Below are 19,165 nucleotides of genomic sequence, written 5' to 3' on the forward strand. Positions count from 1 at the left end.
AGAGCAGTGGAGGACATCAGGTGTGTGGACATTATGGAAAATGTATGTATCTGAATCCTGAAACATACAGCCATTTGTAGACTTACTTGCTTTATTTTGTCCTTTAACAGCTTTTCAGTCTCAAAACAAATCAGTTATTTTACCAGCAAAATGGGTTTATTTGGGAATGGCAAGAGGAATTGGAATTCAGGGCATACAAGCTGTAGCAAAAGCCATCATCACGTACCACAAAGGAGGGGAAGCGTATAGAGAAAAAGCAGGGTGTTGGGAAGGGTTGTTTTGAACCAAAGTCTTTTGGAGAGAATTGAGAACTCAGGGTGATGACGGTGTCTCCTTTGGCTGAGTTGCTGGGGTAGTCAGTTTCTAATAGGAGATTCGATGTGTATATTGTATATCTTTTCCTGTTGAGGGTTTGCAATAGATGATTCTTTCCTGTTGATAATTCTTCTCTGGGGCCTAGTAATTGATGATTCATCCTCTAATTTATGTTGCTGGTCTGCTTGAGACTTCCTATCTGACCTTCTTTAGTTAGGGTTTTCCTTTATTAATTTTCACACAGGTAAGAGAGTTGAAGCTTAGACAGTATTCAGTTTTCTGCTCAGAGACCCTACCCCAACCCCTAAGGGTTTGCCGATAACATAAGCAGCTGTTTCTGCCCTCAAGCCCTCTTACTGCCTTATCTCCTGCTTTATTTTGTGCACTGAAAGAAAAGGAAAGTTAGTGAATTGGGCAGGCATGGAGAAATAATATGAATGAATCAGTCCTATAAAAAATATTCTTAAAAATGTAAATGCCTTCCTATTAATATTCAAAATTGATATTATAGCATATAATTCTACTGAAAAAAGCACTTTCTGAATGAAGGAAAGCAAAAAATCAACCTCATTCCTCTGTACATTTACCCGAATTTATACCTCCTTCTCTGCCTTCAACAATGAAGAAAAGTTGCTAGGCATTTGCTTCCCTTTCTCTCTTGTAAATAAAAAGTCAATCATCCATATTCTCATTTCCTTAATTTTGAGGGTAGATCTTTAACTGCTGCAAGTTGAAAGGAGAAAAATGAAAAGAACAAGAAATTACAATCATCTAGCCCATTGTATCTCAATGAGGCTAAACAGACAAGCCTGTCAGGAAGACAAGCGGTCCCCAGGTTCTCAAAGGGACAAACTATTCCTAAGCCCTCAGTGCTATTAAAAGTTGCCTCTAGTATTTGTGTCTGAATTGTTGGGGGTGGGGGGAGCTGTGGGTTCATGAGAAAATCATACTTGCTACTTTATTTACACCAAGGCAGAGATCATGCTACAACTAATACTCACACTAGTGTAGTACTACTACAAGTAGCAAATGTACTGGTCTGTCTCATATACAAAATTTGCCCCTGAACCAAAAATCACAGAGCAAATAAAAAGGCAAATAAAATCAGTTTTCAAACCTAGATTCTCTGATTTCAGATATTTTCACAAGCACCTGCTTCTTTTCAACATTTCCTTTTATAATAGAAATGTATAAATCTATTATTATATCATGATGGGGCTAGTTGACATATTTAAGGTAAGTTTTGTAACTTTCCCACCAGCCTTTCTTCACTGTTTAAAAATTCACTTGTCTTTGTCACCTACCGTCCTTCCCATGTCCTAGAATCTGAGGTAAGCTGGCAAAGATGTGGAGCTCCTAAAATCGTACTGTACCATCTTCAGGCTTTAACTGGGTCTCCTGGGGACCACATTAAGTCCTTATGAAGGCACTGGCCTGTTCTCTGGTGCAGAATGGGTACCATGTACATCAGGAGGAAGCCTATCATCTTGGCCCATGGGCGATCTGAAACATCTGACCAGGAGTGGCCAAATTCATACAGTATGTATTGATAAAAGTGATTTTTAGGGTTCTGTAATTCAATAGACTCTGTTATTTCTGACTCTCTCTGCAGACTAATCCTTACATTTTTTTCATGGGAGCAAATAACCAGACTTGGGCGAGAGAATTCATTCTCCTCGGCCTGTCCAGTGACTGGGACACTCAGGTGGCTCTCTTCATCCTATTCTCAGTCACTTACCTGCTGACCCTGCTGGGGAACGTCCTCATTGTCCTTCTGATCAGACTGGACGGCCGACTCCACACTCCCATGTATTTCTTCCTCAGCAACCTCTCCCTCGTGGATGTCTCCTACGCCACGAGCATCGTTCCTCAGATGCTGGCGCACTTCCTTGCGGAACATAAAGGGGTCCCCTACGTGAGTTGTGCGGCTCAGTTATTCTTCTCCCTGGGCCTGGGGGGGACTGAGTTTGTTCTCCTGGCCGTGATGGCCTATGACCGCTATGTGGCTGTGTGCGACCCCCTGAGATACCCGGTCATCATGCACGGAGGGCTGTGTGCTAGGCTGGCCATCACATCCTGGCTCAGTGGCTCTGTCAACTCTCTTGTGCAGACCACCATCACCTTTCAGTTGCCCATGTGCATGAACAAGTATATTGATCACATATCTTGTGAACTCTTAGCTGTGGTCAGGCTGGCCTGTGTGGACACCTCCTCCAATGAGGTGGCCATCATGGTTTCTAGCTTTGTCTTGCTGATGACACCTTTCTGCCTGGTTCTCCTGTCCTACATCAGGATCATCTCCACCATCCTAAAGATCCAGTCCACAGAGGGGAGAAAGAAGGCCTTCCACACCTGCGCCTCTCACCTCACTGTGGTTGTCCTGTGCTATGGCATGGCAATTTTCACTTACATCCAGCCCAATTCTGGCCCTTCTGTGCTTCAGGAGAAGTTGATCTCTCTCTTCTATGCCATTTTGACACCCATACTGAACCCCATGATTTACAGTCTAAGGAATAAGGAGGTGAAGGGGGCCTGGCAGAAACTACTAGGGCAATTGTCTGGATTAACATTGAAACTAGCAGCTTGATGAATAATGAGCATCACTTGGAGAAGAGAGCTTTGCCTGTGAATTCTCTCACTTAACTCTGCTATGAAGCATTAGCTGCATTACCCTGGCAACCAGCAATGCCGTGACAAAATGTGTACTGGTTATGCTGGGTAGGCGGCTGAGGAGTTAGGTTAAGGTATTTAGTGCAGGAACATTTTATGTCACAGCAGGATGTTCAGAGAAATTAAGCACTACAGTAATAGAACTTCTACTACTTGCTTGGTCTCCATTCATGTGAGCTGATAATATTTTTTAAAATGTCATTTGCTATCTTGATTGATCATACTGTTTGTGATCATGAGTCTATTCATAAATCTTACTTTGGACCAGTGATTCTTACACTGTACAAGGTTATTTTGTTTCCATTGAGAACAAAACCATTTTCACATTTTAGACTTATTTAAAATAATGTATGTGCCAATAATTGTGTGAGTCATTGTTCCTAGGAGAGTATTGCCTTCAAGACTGGTTAAAATGTTTCATGCTGAACTTATGACATACGGACATAAAACCTTTGAGTGCTGGAAGTACTCAGTGGAAGGATCAACTAAAGGTCTTGTTTGACACTGATATAAATGAAGGTGTTTCTACACCAAGCTATTACTGTCCAAAGAAAGCTATGTTTCAAGCTCTTTTTTGATACTGTTCAAACAGTTTGAGAGAAATTTTACTGCATATATATGGGGTACCGTTTAAAAGTTTAACCAATCCAACTTCTGAAATGTCTACAATTTCTTTTTTTGGGATTTTAGAAACAAATACGTACATAAAATATGAAATAATATACATAAAACAACAGATGTAGTTAACCTAAAGAAGGACAGATTCCTGAGGCAAAGGCAGTGCAAGATAAGACAATGTTAATATGTATTTTGGGAATCAAGATAGTTGAGTCAGCTGTGCCCATGTCAGCCTCCCCTCTCCTTATAAATCCGTTCGTCCATCCCTTCTCCTCACACCCTGCAGGGCCCTAGTTGTTCTTGGTAAATTCGTGGAGCTTAGAATAGTCTGGAATAGACCTCACCTCTGAGAGACAGCCTAAATAAGGAAAAAGAGGCAGAAGAAGTAATTGTACATGGGATAATGAAGAGGAAATGGGGAGAAAGATTAAGATGGCAGCTCATGGTTCACCCCCTTGAAGACATCTCAAAGTCCTTTCTTCCATTGTCTTTTCTTCATGTCAGTTGATGGGCAGTTTTCCCATTTATAAACACGTTGTGCCACAGTCTCTGTGTTTAAACAAACTGAAGTTTCATATAATCCAAAATCCATTTGATGTATTAAATTTACCTAAAACTATCAATGCTAAAATTTGCGATGTTGTTCAGTCACTAAGTCATGTCCAACTCTCTGTGACTCCATGTTCTACAGCACACCAGGCTCATCTGTCCTTTACTATCTCCCTGAGTTTGCTCAAACTCATGTCCATTGAGTCAGTGATGCCATCCAACCATCTCATCCCGTGTGCCCCCTTCTCCTCCTGCCATCAGTCTTTACCAGTATCAGGGTCCTTTCCAATGAGTTGGCTCTTGGTATCAGGTAGTCAAAGTATTGGAGCTTCACCTTCAGCATCAGTCCTTCCAATGAATATGCAGGGTTAATTTCCTTTAGGATTGACTAGTTTGATCTCCTTTCTGTCCAAGGGACTTTCAAAAGTCTTCTCTAGCACCACAGTTCAGAAGCATCAATTCTTCAGTGCTCAGCCTTCTTTATGGTTCAACTGTCACATCCATACCTGATTACTGGAAAAGCCATAGATTTGACTATGTGAATCTTTGTCAGCAAAGTGATGTCTCTGCTTTTAATATGCTGTCTAGGTTTGTCGTAGCTTTACTTCCAAGGACCAAATGTCTTTTAATTTCATCTGACTCTTTATAACCCCATGGAGTATAGCCCACCAGACCCCTATGTCCATGGAATTCTCCAGGCAAGAACACTGGATTGGGTAGCTAATCCCTTCTCCAGAAGATCTTCCTGACCCAGGGGTTGAAACTAGTTTTCCTACATTGCAGGCGTATTCTTTACTGTCTGAGTCACCAGGGAAACACAGATTTTGGAGTACAATCAGGCATTCCTGAAAGTGTCATTGCTACCAGGCTTGTTAATTCAGAAATACCAGTGGAGAGTCTACTGTGTGTCAATAGCATGAATGGTTCTTGAGAGACAACAGTTAACATGGAACAATCCTGACAGGGATATGGCCACAGAGTTGGGATGACAGATAATGAAACAGATAAAATGCACTGAGTGTCATGGAAAGAATAAGGCTTCAGGGGTGATTATAGAAATCTTCTCTATGACAGGATCAGAAAACATCTAGATGTAGACCAGAAAAGTGAGAACAAGTCATCTAAATAATGATCAACCTGAACAAAGGGGCAACTTGTAAAAAGTGCTGAGTTGGAAGAGGTCATGAGTGTTCAAAACTATCCTGGAACCTGGCTTGCAGGGCAGAGCAGACAGAAAGTAGTGAGGGTGAAGCAGGGAGGAGTCAGGTCTTGGAGGCTGTGAAATGATAAACTACTTTGAACTTTATCCTGACAGCAACAGGGAGCTGTAAAGATTTTGAAGTAGGAGCCTGGGTTGATAAAATTTACATTTTTGAATTATCACTGTGGCAAATGAGTCAAAGGAAGAAAAGATTAGAGACAAGGAGACCAGCTAGGGGGGTTGCCCCAGTGATACTACTGGGACATAAGGGGACTCTGAAGTTAAGATATGCAGAGATCTTGCACACGTACAAGCTGGATTTAGAAAAGGCAGAGGAACCAGAGAGCAAACTGCCAACATTTGTTGTATCATAAACAAAGTCAAGGAATTCCACAAAAACATCTGCTTCATTGACTTCATGAAAGCCTTTGACTGTGTGGATCATAACAAACTGTGGAAAATTCTAAAGAGATGGGAATGCCAGACCACCTTACCTGCCTCCTGAGAAACCCGTATGCAGGCTAAGAAGCAACAGTTAAAACTGGCCATGGAACAACTGACTGTTTTAAAACTGGGAAAGGAGTATGACAAGGCTGCATATTGTCACCCTTTTACTTAAATTTTATGCAGAGTACATCATGTGAAATGCCTGGCTGGATGAATCACAAGCTGGAATCAAGATTGCTGGGAGAAATATCAATATGCATATCAGATATGCATATACTGCTCTGAGGGCAGAAAATGAAGAGAAACTAAAGAGCCTCTTGATGAGGGTGAAAGAGGATAGTGAAAAAGCTGGATTGAAACCCACCATTAAAGAAACTAAGATCATGGCATCCTGTTACATTGCTTCATGGCAAATATGGGGAAAAAGTGGAAGCAGTGGCAGATTTTCTTTTCTCTGGCTCCAAAATCACTGTGGATGTGACTGAAGCCATGAAATTAAAAGACAATTGCTCCTTGGAAGGAAAGTGATGACAAACCTAGACAGTGTATTAAAAAGCAGAGCCATCATTTTGCCAACAAAGGTTCATATAGTCAAAGCTATTTTTCCAGTAGTCATATAGTGATATGAGAGTTGGACTAAAAAGAAGGCTGAGCACTGAAGAATAGATACTTTCAAATTGTGGTGCTGGAAAAGACAAGCAAAAGTCCCTTGGACTTAAGGAGATCAAGCCATCCAATCCTAAAGGAAATCAGTCCTAAATATTCATTGGAAGGACTGATGCTGAAGCTGAAGCTCCAATGCTTTGGCTACCTGATGCGAAGAGCTGACTCATTGGAAAAGACCCTGATGCTGGAAAAGACTGAAAGCAGGAGAAGAGGGCAACAGAGGATGAGATGGTTAGGTAACACTGCTGACTCACATGAGTGAATTTGAACAAACATTAATTTGAGCAAACTCTGGGAGATAGTGGAGGATAGGGGAGCTGGATGGGCTACAGTCTATGGGGTTGCAAAAGAGTCAGACATGACTTAGCAACGAAACAACAAAAACAACAAGGGATATAGAAGAGTTATAACGTGGATGACTGATGGGTTGCATAGATGGTTGGATGAGCATATGAGCAAATGAGTGAGTATTGAGTTGGTTAGAGACAGGTAAATGAGTAGATGTGTTAATGATGCTAAGAATTTTATTTGGGAGATAAATGAATGAATAATTCACTTAAAAGATGTGCAATGCATACATAATATATTAGAGAATGTTAATGTGATTATATTCTGTCAAAATTACATTGAATCTCTTCATAAAAATTAAAGATTTGAAGAGCTATAGATGTTCATACTTCTGTGTGGAGGATTTCAATTGATCTTTTTTCTTTCACCCTTTTCCCCCTATAAATCATAAGGTTTTCTTCACTCCCTTTCTGGGACCTTATTTTGAGCCTTAAATCTTTCTGCATGGTATTACTCTTTTTAAAAGTTGAAAACCAATGTAAAATACATACTTCGCTGTCCCTCTGTTCTTGCATTGCTCACAGGATTCCATTAGATTCTTGGCACATATCTCAGGGGAGCGAAGCACAACTCTATTTTCAGAAGGAGAGATGAAGGTATCGTGGAGCCAAAGGAAATAGCTTTTTAAATTTTGCCTAAATTTGGATGCAGGTCTAGTCATTGTTCATGAGGAAAGGTATATTGAGAGCTAAATATCATGTTTGGGCTGTACAAGATTATCCTATCCTCAAAAAGCTGCCATCTCCAGCTTCTTAGAATGACCTAAGGCTTCAGTAGTTTGTTGTAGTCTGAGGAGGATGGAGTACCATCTTCCACAGAGAGAAGAAGTGTGGCATCAAGGCCCTGCCCTTGGGGGTTGGGAGTGGAGGCAACAATTAACACTAATTCTTACAGATCCCAAAGGCACTCTGCCTATATTTCTAATTCAGCCACTGTCACACCTCATTAGGTTTGTGTCTGAGCCAATTCTGGGGCATCTGTGAGCTCCTTCTCATCAATTTCCCTCACAAACTAAACTAGTCCCAGGTGATCTTAGCCTAGAAACCAAGAAACTTAATTTCTATGGTCCACTTTTTTGAGGAAGAGCACTCTTCAGAAAGCAACATAAACCTGGACTGAAGAACACATGGCCATTTTTTCTGGTACCAATGAATGTTTGTTAATAGAGATACTAAGAGAGGGTGGTTGTAAGCAGAGGTTTTTTAAGAGAGGTAGAAATAGAACTGATGTAGCTTGTCAAGGACGTTGGATTGAAAATACAAACCATGAATGTTGGAATCTTCTCACCCTGTATAAAATAGCAAAGGTGGTAAAATAATACTGCTTTCCAGATGTTGGAGGCTTAATTATATTTTTGTTGTACAAGTTTCTCGATTCCAAACTTTAGTACTGGCAGAGAGAAAGAGAAAATATGAAACAGAGGGGGCATAGTGGAGATGACTAATAATTAAAGATTGGAATTCCTATGGATGCATTCTGCATCTTTTTTTCAGGGAAACACTTACTAAACAAGCCCAGATCTAAATGGTTATTAGATGTTGATATTCTTGAACAAATAGGAGTATATTACATCTCTGGACATAGCCTTAAAGTGTCTTTTTTTCTCATAGTATTTGGATTTTCCTTTCAGTGAAAGGAATTTGAAATGTAAAATGATTAAATGGATTGCTTATGTTCATAAACAGTGAGACTATGAAGTGGCACTAGAAATGAGGTCTCCTGACTCTACAGAATGAACTGTAGGGATTATACTGTGGAAAGCTGCCAGGCTTAGGGAATTATACTACAAAAGAATAACCTAGTCTTAACTATAGGGGACAAGAAATGCAAAGAAAGTGAGCATTTACAAATGAAATCATGGTAACATATATCATTAAAGGTGAATTTCAGGTTTTCACATATTGGACAGTATCTCAATATTTGGACTCAGTTTACATAAAAAGTCAGGCAACAAATAAATCCAGATGTGAAATAGATAATAAAACCATGAAGAAGAAAGATTAGTTTCCCTCTCAGGGTATTAAACCATATTTGAACCATCCAAGTGACCTTGGGATCTTTTGTTTCCAAACAGTAGGTTGATGCAAATATTTCTGCTCATGATAGATACGCTTAGTTTATAAACAGCCAAGTATTCACCTACAGGTCATATGACTCTTTCTTTAAATTGAAGTGCCATTTCTATTGACAACTGCAAAAAGGTATGATTCTCGTTTATTCTGACTAGCATGAAAGAAAACATATCTTTAGGTTGTGGGCCCCACCTTCATGTGCTCTGCTTCTACATTTAGGACTTCTATTTAGATTTTTACAAAAGATGATATACACTTTTAGGACAGAAAAAAGGTGTTGGCTTTTTATCCCTTAGCTGAAGATATCGTCTCTACAGTGAATGGGTAATATGGAGATCATATGGGTCATGGGCTCAGCTCTAAGCCTTCACCTGTTGGAGATTGGATTTTTGAGGTTTATCCATCCACACAGTCTTTGAATTGGCATGACTAATGGAAGACATAGTTACTCTGAAATATAATTCTGGAAGTTATTACACTGAGGAGTTCTTCTGTAGCATATATACCTGCTAAGTTTTTCAAAGTAAGATTTCTTTCTTTCTAATGAGTGGAAAAGGAACAAGATAATTTATGAAACTGTCAGCAAGTACAAGTAGAAAGTGTTGTTAGATAGTTTTAAATGTGTCTGATCAGGGCAGGTTAATAAAATGTGACAATATATGTGGAAAAGGAAAAAGTACCCATATGTCAAGCCCTGGATACTTCCTTCCTTACAAAGGAAAGTGAAGTATTTTAGAGTATTATTACGCATAGTACCAATAGAAACTAAATACTATTAAAATTGTTTAATGGGCTTCCCTGGTGGCTCAGATGGTAAAGAATCTGCTTGCAGTGTGGAAGATCCAGGTTCAAACCCTGGGTTGGGAAGATTCCCTGGAAAAGGGAATGGCTACTCAATCCAATGTTCTTGCCTGGAGAATTCTATGGACTGAGAAGCCTGGTGGGATACATTCCATGGGGTCGCAAAGAGTTGGACACAACTGAAGCGACTGAACACGCACGCCCATAAGCTGATATATTAGTTCACACCAAGATTAGATACTTCGTATTTTAAAACTCCTAATTAGTTTTATCTTTAACCATTTCATGAAAAAGGAAAATGCTAAACATAAAAGTAGTAGATCTCAGGCGTTAGTAGCAGTGCTTTCAGGAGATGATTTTTCATCCACTATTTCAATGACGCCTATCAGGTAATATCACATGGTGTATTCTATTAGTTATGGCCACAGTAACTACCCTACATCCACCTCAGTTCATAAAACACAAGCATGAGCAAGTCCTTCCTTCATGGCGCTCGTGTTTAAGGAGAGGAACTACAGAGGTGTGTCACTGTCACTACAATGTTCTGAGCAGGCAGCAGAGCTTGCTTATTTTTGAGTAAACAAAAAAACTCAAAACATAGAGAGGTATGACTTGAAGTTTGAACATATGAACATATTACCCAAACGATATAAATAAGATTTATTAGTTTTATTTTTAAAATAAAATTTGTATTATTTAAAATATATGACATGATTATACACACACACACACACACACACACACACACACACATATAGTGAAGTGATTACCATGATCAAGATAATTAACATGTTGTTCTCATTGTTTTCTCACATAATTCCTTGCTGTTTGTGATGAGCACCTAAAATCGAATTTCTTAGCCAATTCCAAATATTAAATGTCATATTAATAACTGTAGTCATCACAGTCTAGATCTCTAGACTTTTTCACCCTAAATTATGCACCTCTGTATATTTGGCCAACATTACCCCATTTCCTCCACCTCCCAGCTCCTGATAGCCAACCACCTTTCTACTTTCTGTCTTTGATGTTGAGACTCCACGTATAAGTGAGGTCATGCAGTTTTCCTCTTTCTGTACCTGGCTTATTTCACTTAGCATAATGTTTTCCAGGTTCACTTATGTTGTTACAAATAACGATATCTTTTTCCTTTTAAGGCTGAAAAATATTCCATTTTTGTATGTGTATATACCATTATTTTTTAATCTATTTCGGTTCAGTTCAGTCGCTCAGTCGTGTCCGACTCTACGACCCCATGAATCGCAGCATGCCAGGCCTCCCTGTCCATCACCAACTCCTGGAGTTTACTCAAACTCATGTCCATTGAGTCAGTGATGCCATCCAGCCATCTCATCCTCTGTCGTCCCCTTTTCCTCCTGCCCCCAATCCCTCCCAGCATCAGGGTCTTTTCCAATGAGTCAACTCTTTGCGCGAGGTGGCCAAAGTATTGGAGTTTCAGCTTCAGTATCAGTCCTTCCAGTGAACACCCAGGACTGATCTCCTTCAGGATGGACTGGTTGGATCTCCTTGCAGTCCAAGGGACTCTCAAGAGTCTTCTCCAACACCACAGTTCAAAAGCATCAATTCTTTGGTGCTCAGCTTTCTTTATAGTCCAACTCTCACATCCATACATGACCACTGGAAAAATCATAGCCTTGACTAGACGGATCTTTGTTGGCCAAGTAATGTCTCTGCTTTTTAATATGCTATCTAGCTTGGTCATCACTTTTCTTCTAAGAAGTAAGCGTCTTTTAATTTCATGTCTACAATCACCATCTGCAGTGATTTTGGAGTCCCCCAAAATAAAGTCTGACACCGTTTCCAATGTTTCCCTATCTATTTCCCATGAAGTGATGGGACCAGATTCCATGATCTTAGTTTTCTGAATGTCAAGCTTTAAGCCAACTTTTTCACTCTCGTCTTTCACTTTCGTCAAGAGGCTTTTTAGTTCCTCTTTACTTTCTGCCATAAGGGTGGTGTCATCTGCATATCTGAGGTTATTGATATTTCTCCTGGCAATCTTGATTCCAGCTTGTGCTTCATCCAGCCCAGCGTTTCTCATGATGTACTCTGTATATAAGTTAAATAAGCAGGGTGACAATATACAGCCTCGACTTACTCCTGTTCCTATTTGGAACCAGTCTGTTGTTCGATGTCCAGTTCTAACTTTTTCTTCCTGACCTGCATACAGGTTTCTCAAGAGGCAGGTCAGGTGGTCTGGTATTCCCATCTCCTTCAGAATTTTCCACAGTTTATTGTGATCCACACAGTCAAAGGCCTTGGCATAGTCAATAAAGCAGAAATAGATGTTTTTCTGGAACTCTCTTGCTTTTTGATGATCCAGCAGATGTTGGCAATTTGATCCCTGGTTCCTCTGCCATTTCTAAAACCAGCTTGAACATCTGGAAGTTCACAGTTCACATATTGCTGAAGCCTGACTTGGAGAATTTTAAGCATTACTTTACTAGCGTGTGAAATGAGTGCATTTGTGTGATAGTTTGAACATCTTTGGCATTGCCTTTCTTTGGGATTGGTAAAACACATTAGATCTACTTAAAAAGTGATGCTAAGCAAAAGAAAGCAAAATGGAAACTCTATTCTAATGTGTATCTACAAGAATCCATATCTGCCTTGAACAGTAAGAATGGGTCCTTAGCCTTATGCTTTCCTTTCTTTCTTATATTGAGAAAGTCTAAACATTCATAACTTTCCTTGTTTTCTTTTGAGCCAATATAAAAATGGTAGATTATCAATAATAGTAAGTTGAAGAGAAAAAATAAAACAAGGCCCAACTACAGTTCTCTTATCCGTCTCAGCTCATTAAAGGCTAAGAGACCAGAGTCTAGTAAAAACACCAAAGGAAGAAAAAGTTCTCAGAATATCCCACTAAGTTCTAAGATTCATTAAATGTTTCCTACAGTTTTACTTTTTAAAACAACTGTGTCTGAATCTATAGAGGAGATCTGATGAAAGTCACATCTGTTACTTTATTTACCCCCAGGAGGAGGTCATGTTACTACTACTAATCATACTACTATAGAACTACCAGTAACAATTCACAAGTACTTTTTCCATAAGTTTCCTTCATTTGAGCTTAAAAGTACTGTGAGTTGCATAAGTCTGTTTCATAAATAGAAGTTTGTCACTAAACTGAGATCACATAGCTGCTAAATAAAATTAAATTTCAAACCTAGGTTCACTGATTCCAGATCTTTCTGTAAGTTTCTCTCTATTCCCAATATTTCCTTTTATAATAGATTTATCCAGTTCATCATGATGGGTCTAGCTGACATATCTAATGCAGGCTTTTAAAAAAAATTTCCAACCAAGTTTTTCTTCATTGTTTATCATTTTATCCATCATTGTCACCTACCATCCTTTCCATATCCTAGAATCTGTTGTAAGCTGGTTCTTAAAATTGCTCTGTGGTTATCTTCAGACTTTAACTGAATCTCCTAGAGACCACATCATGTTCTTATAAAAGCACTGGACTGTCTCTGATACAGAGTAGGTATAATATGTATCAGTATAAAGCCTGTCATCTTGACCCATAAATGATCTGAAGCATCTGACTTAGGCTGGTTAATTTCATACAGTATGTATTGATAAAAAATTATTTTTTTGAGTCTTTGAATATTGAAGGCAAAAGGAGAAGGGTGCATCTGAGGGATGATATGGTTAGATAGCATCATCAAATTAGTGGACATGAATTTGAGCAGCTTTGGGAGGTAGTGAAGGCAGGGAAGCCTGGTATGTTGCAGTCCGTGGGGTTACAAAAAGTCAGACATGACTTAGCAACTGAACAACAAAAATGGTTCTTTGATTCAACAGCTTCTATTATTTCTGAGTCTCTGCAGATTAATAACCTCACATCTTTTAATGGGAGCAGATAACCAGACTTGGGTGAGAGAATTCATTCTCCTCGGCCTGTCCAGTGACTGGGACACTCAGGTGGCTCTCTTCATCCTGTTCTCAGTCACTTACCTGCTGACCCTGCTGGGGAACGTCCTCATTGTCCTTCTGATCAGACTGGACAGCCAACTCCACACTCCCATGTATTTCTTCCTCAGCAACCTCTCCCTCGTGGATGTCTCCTACGCCACGAGCATCGTTCCTCAGATGCTGGTGCACTTCCTTGCAGAACATAAAGGGATCCCCTACGTGAGCTGTGCAGCTCAGTTATTCTTCTCCCTGGGCCTGGGTGGGACTGAGTTTGTTCTCCTGGCCGTGATGGCCTATGACCGCTATGTGGCTGTGTGCGACCCCCTGAGATACCCGGTCATCATGCACGGAGGGCTCTGTGCTAGGCTGGCCATCACATCCTGGCTCAGTGGCTCTGTGAACTCTCTCATACATACTGCCATCACCTTTCAGTTGCCCATGTGCACGAACAAGTATATTGATCACATATCCTGTGAAATCCTAGCTGTGGTCAGGCTGGCCTGTGTGGACACCTCCTCCAATGAGGTGGCCATCATGGTTTCTAGTATTGTCTTGCTGATGACACCTTTCTGCCTGGTTCTCTTGTCCTACATCAGGATCATCTCCACCATCCTAAAGATCCAGTCCACAGAGGGGAGAAAGAAGGCCTTCCACACCTGCGCCTCTCACCTCACAGTGGTTGTCCTGTGCTATGGCATGGCCATTTTCACTTACATCCAGCCCAATTCTGGCCCTTCTGTGCTTCAGGAGAAGTTGATCTCTCTCTTCTATGCCATTTTGACACCCATGCTGAACCCCATGATTTACAGTCTAAGGAATAAGGAGATGAAGAGAGCTTGGCAGAAACTACTAGGACAATTATTTGGATTAACGTCGAAACTGGCAACTTGATGATTCATGAGCATCACTTAGAGAAAGGAGCTTTGCCTATGTGTTCTCTTACCCAGCTCAGATATGAAGCCTTATAACTGCATTGCCTTGGCAACTAGGAAGGAGATGACAAAACATGTGCTTGTGATGTTGAGTAGGAGGCTTAGTGACTGGATTGTGTGTGGGATGAGGGAGTGTTTTTATGTCACAGCAGGATGTTCAAAGACATTCAGCAGTGCTGTAACAGAGCTTCCCACTGTTATTCACCCAGTACCCATTCATATGACCCTAGAGTATTTGAGGAAAATATTTATTGTTTTGACAGCAACATGAAAAATTATTGCAATTATGGACCCATTCTTGGATTTTACCTTGGAATACTGAATTATTCAACCACATTTTAAAGAGGTCATTTCATTTCCACTGGGAACAAAATGCATTTTCATGTTTGAACACTCAAAACATTGTGTGCCATATATAGTCACATTTATTGTGTGAGCCACTATCTTAAGGAGCATGTTGCTATCAACTCTGATTGAAATGTTTTTTGCACAACCTGTTGTATGTGGACGTACAGTGTCTGTCTGAATAATGGAAATAAATGAGAGGAGAAACATCAACTAAATTTCTTTTTTTACTGCAATAAAGATATAATTGAGTTGTTTGTGATTGACATTATTTAAGGAAAATGTGAGACAGCTACCGCTAAATAGCATGTGAATAATTTGGTAAGGAAACAATTGTATATTTTGGATACCTTTCAAAAGCTAAAACTGTAATTTCTGAAAATTCAGCAAACCTTTCTTTGAACTTTTGGAAAAAAAGAAGCAAATAAACAAGAAGATAAGTGAGACAATGTTAAGAGACAGTTAATCTAAGGAAAGTAGTTTCTTGGATAAGCCAATGAAAGATAATATGGATTTTGTGCTATAAAGATAGGTCAGTTTGCTGTGCAGATGTTATTCTCAAGTCTCCATTAAAGGTGTTCTTGTACTTCCCTCCACACACCTCACAAACCCCTACTTCTGTAAATCTTGTGAGCTGGCATTGCTTGTGAGTGCATCTTGTTTCTAAGGATAAACCTAAATAAAGTAAAAGGGGGGAAGAAATGATTAAACAAGGGATAGGCAAGAGAGGAGACAGAGCATATGATAATAGTGGGTCTTCTCACTCTCTTCAAGGAGTCTAAAAGAGAGGCTCCCCTTTTCTTTTTTGTCTCATCGTTAAGTCAATTGATGGTTTTTGGTTGATCTGCATTTTGGCAGTGGTGATCAGAAGCTGAGGGATTTCCATTGGCACCTATTCTCTGTGAAACAAGATGGAGCTCTCATGGCTGAGAGTGCAGAGGAGGGAGGAAGAGATGAAGGTGTAAGATGTGAGAATGGTGAAGGCTAACAGGCCACAGTGGGATACAGACAAATGTGCTTCTTTTACTTGTGGACACCACTGTCTGCCTAAAGTATCTTTAAATTTCATTTCAGTATCTTCAATTACAAGGTCACAAAGGTCACATTTTCCCTCTAATTTGACCAACTTTATTCTCAGCCTTCTCAAAGTTACATATGATTATTTTGTGGACATTAGCTTTGTCGAAGACACTGCTATAGGCATTATGTGGTATCAAAGTTGTGTTTAGATATAGCCACTTGTTGTTGTTCACTGGCTAAATTGTGTTCAACTCTTTGCAACCCCATGGACTGCAGCAACCAGGCTTCCCTGTCCTTCACAATCTCCTGAAGTTTGCTCAAATTCATGTCTCTTGAGTCGGTGATGCTATCTAACCATCTCATCCTCTGTCGTCTCCTTCTTCTTTTGCATTCCATCTTTCCCAACATCAGGGTCTTTTCGAATGAGTTGGCTCTTCGCATCAGGTGGCCAAAGTATTGGAGCTTCAGTTTCAGCATCAGTCCTTCCAATGAACATTCAGGGTTGATTTCCTTTAGGATTGATTGATTTGATCCCCTTGTAGTCCAAGGGACTTTCTCTTGTCTTCTCTAACACTACAATTCAAAAGCACCAGTTCTTCAGTGTTCAGCCTTCGTTATGTTCCCACTCTCACACCCATACATGACTACTGGAAAAACCATAGCTTTGACTACATGCACCTTTGTTGGCAAAGTGATGTCTCTGCTTTTTAATACTCTGTCTAGGTTTGTCATAGCTTCCCTTCCAAGGAACAAGCATCTTTTAATTTCAAGGCTGCAGTCACCATTCACAGTGATTTTGGAGAAAACAAAATCTGTTACTGTTTCCTCGTCTATTTGCCATGAAGTGATGGGACCGGATACCATAATATTAGTTGCTTGAATGTTGAGTTTCAAGTCAACTTTTTCACTTCTCTTTCACCCTCATCAAGAGGCTTTTTAGTTCCTCTTTACTTTCTGCCATTGAAGTGGTATCATCTGCATATCTGAAGTTGTTTATATTTCTTCCAGAAATCTAGATTTCAGATTCTGATCCATTCATTCAGTCAGGCATTTCACATGATGTACTCTGCATAGAAATTAAATAAGAGGGTGATGATTTACAGCCTTGTCATACTCCTCTCCCAGTTTGGGACCAGTCCCTTGTTCCATGTCTGTTCTAACTGTTGTTAATTGACCTGCATACCGGCTTCTTAGGAGACAGGTAAGGCAGTCTAGTAATTCCATCTCTTTAATAATTTTCCACAGTTTGTTGTGATCCACACAGTGAAAGGTTTTAGCATAGTCGAAGATTGAGTCAATGAGATATGGTCACTACTTCAGGAAATATACAGTCTTCTAGAGCAAAGGGTGGGAAACTGTTTCTGTATTAGGCCAGATAGAAAATTTTCTAGGTTTTCTGGGTCATACATTCTACATTACAGCTAATTCAGCTCTCCCATAATAGCATTAAATAACCATAGTTATAATGTATAAAAAAAAGAGTGAGTGTTGCTGGTACAAATAAATCTAAATATAGGGACACTGAAATTTGAATTTTATATAATTTTTATATCATAAAATCTTCTTTTTTTCCCAACCATTTAAAAATATAAAAAAATCTTTTCCCGTGGGCCGTACAAAAACAGTGGCAGGCCAAATTTGACCTAAGGCAATGGCACCCCACTCCAGTACTCTTGCCTGGAAAATCCCATGGACAGAGGAGCCTGGTAGGCTGTAGTCCATGGGGTCGCTAAGAGTCGGACACGACTGAGTGACTTCACTTTCATTTTTCACTTTCATGCATTGGAGAAGGAAATGGCAACCCATTCCAGTATTCTTACCTGGAAAATCCCATGGACAGAGGAGCCTGGTAGGCTGCAGTCCATGGGGTCGCTAAGAGTCGGACACGACTGAGTGACTTCACTTTCATTTTTCACTTTCATGCATTGGAGAAGGAAATGGCAACCCACTCCAGTATTCTTGCCTGGAGAATCCCAGGGACAGGGGAGCCTGGTAGCCTGCCATCTATGGGATCACACAGAGTCGGACACGACTGAAGTGACTTAGCAGTAGCCATAGTTTGCTATAATATTTTAAGGGAAATGGAACAAAATTGCAAAATTGCAACACAAGGTATACACATAAAGAGCACTAATATAAAAATGAAAAAGGAATTCTTTCAGCATGTAGACTGAGGTCATGATGGTGAAGAGAAAATGAAGTAGTTCTCACTTTGGTTTGCATTTCAGAAAGCATCTCATTTCTTATCATCATTTAGGTTCATCTGCCCAAAATCTAAGAACTCCAAACTAATGGGTGAATGCAAGACACAAATCCCATATTAGCATCATTCTTAGATATCTGCTGACTATTAATTGAATGATTTATATTACTTCTTAGCCCTAGCAGCATTTCACCGCAGTGATAGGTCTTCTGGGGATACAAGCTTCCGCTTTCACTCTGTACTAGGCGTTATTGTGATATCTGGGACCATCAAGCTCACCCCTATTCGTCCCACTAAAATTCAGGATTTTGAAGCCTAATCCTACTGTATAAAATATAGATCCTATGAAATATACACCACCAAGTGGTTGTGTGTCTTGCCAGAGTGATATGGTTTGGTTGTCCTTCTAGCTCCAAATTTGGGTTAAGTTACTCTCAGCAAAATCTGATCCTTGTATCATGAGAATTTTTTCCCATTTCATGGAAATTATCATTATATGTATGCTATTGCTTGACTTCTTTGAGCCTTCTACATAGTCCTCATCAAAGTATAGCAGGGTAACAACAAGAAGTGCGATCCTGGACAAGTTATAAAACCTCTCTAAGAATCAGCTCTCTTTTTCATAAGTTGCAAAGAAAAATAAGCTCCTTGTGAGAAGTTTGAGAGGATTCAATGAAAGTACTTAGTAAAATGACCAAGGATAAAGAATGGTTAGAGCAAAGAAATTTCATATAGATTTGGTGGGCATGTAATTGGAACATCTATTTTCACAAAACTGACAATATTAGCTAAACCTGGACACACACATAATCTGTGATATAGCAATTCCACTACTGGGGAACAGAAATGAGGACATTTGTGGGACAAAAGATGAGTGTGTGTGTGTATGAAAGTTCATAGGAGTGTTCTTTTTAACAGCAGCAAAGCAGAAACAAACTAAATGTCTATCAATGGGGTGGATATCAGATTTGAGATGCTTTCAGTGGGTAGTAAATTTTTGAAGTATTTTCAGAATGAGGGCAGACTTCTAGAAACA

The 19,165-nt window shown here is 39.8% G+C and overlaps 2 protein-coding genes across 2 annotated transcripts; both read left to right on the forward strand.

Annotated features, from left to right (window-relative positions):
• Positions 1-1,948: 1,948 nt before the first annotated feature.
• LOC136170368 (olfactory receptor-like protein OLF3) lies at positions 1,949-2,902 on the forward strand. Its single transcript, XM_065938518.1, has one exon. The coding sequence runs from the start codon at positions 1,949-1,951 to the stop codon at positions 2,900-2,902; it is 954 nt and encodes a 317-aa protein (XP_065794590.1).
• Positions 2,903-13,566: 10,664 nt separating this feature from the next.
• Positions 13,567-14,520, forward strand: LOC136170993 (olfactory receptor-like protein OLF3). Its single transcript, XM_065939679.1, has one exon. The coding sequence runs from the start codon at positions 13,567-13,569 to the stop codon at positions 14,518-14,520; it is 954 nt and encodes a 317-aa protein (XP_065795751.1).
• Positions 14,521-19,165: the final 4,645 nt, after the last annotated feature.

This window comes from Muntiacus reevesi, chromosome 6, assembly GCF_963930625.1.
Source record: "Muntiacus reevesi chromosome 6, mMunRee1.1, whole genome shotgun sequence".
NCBI classification, from domain to species: Eukaryota; Metazoa; Chordata; class Mammalia; order Artiodactyla; family Cervidae; genus Muntiacus; species Muntiacus reevesi.

What these genes read in the sequence shown, in the direction of transcription:
- LOC136170368 (XM_065938518.1), top strand. Translation starts at nt 1,949, where the DNA reads ATGGGAGCAAATAACCAGACTTGGGCGAGAGAATTCATTCTCCTCGGC.
- LOC136170993 (XM_065939679.1), top strand. Translation starts at nt 13,567, where the DNA reads ATGGGAGCAGATAACCAGACTTGGGTGAGAGAATTCATTCTCCTCGGC.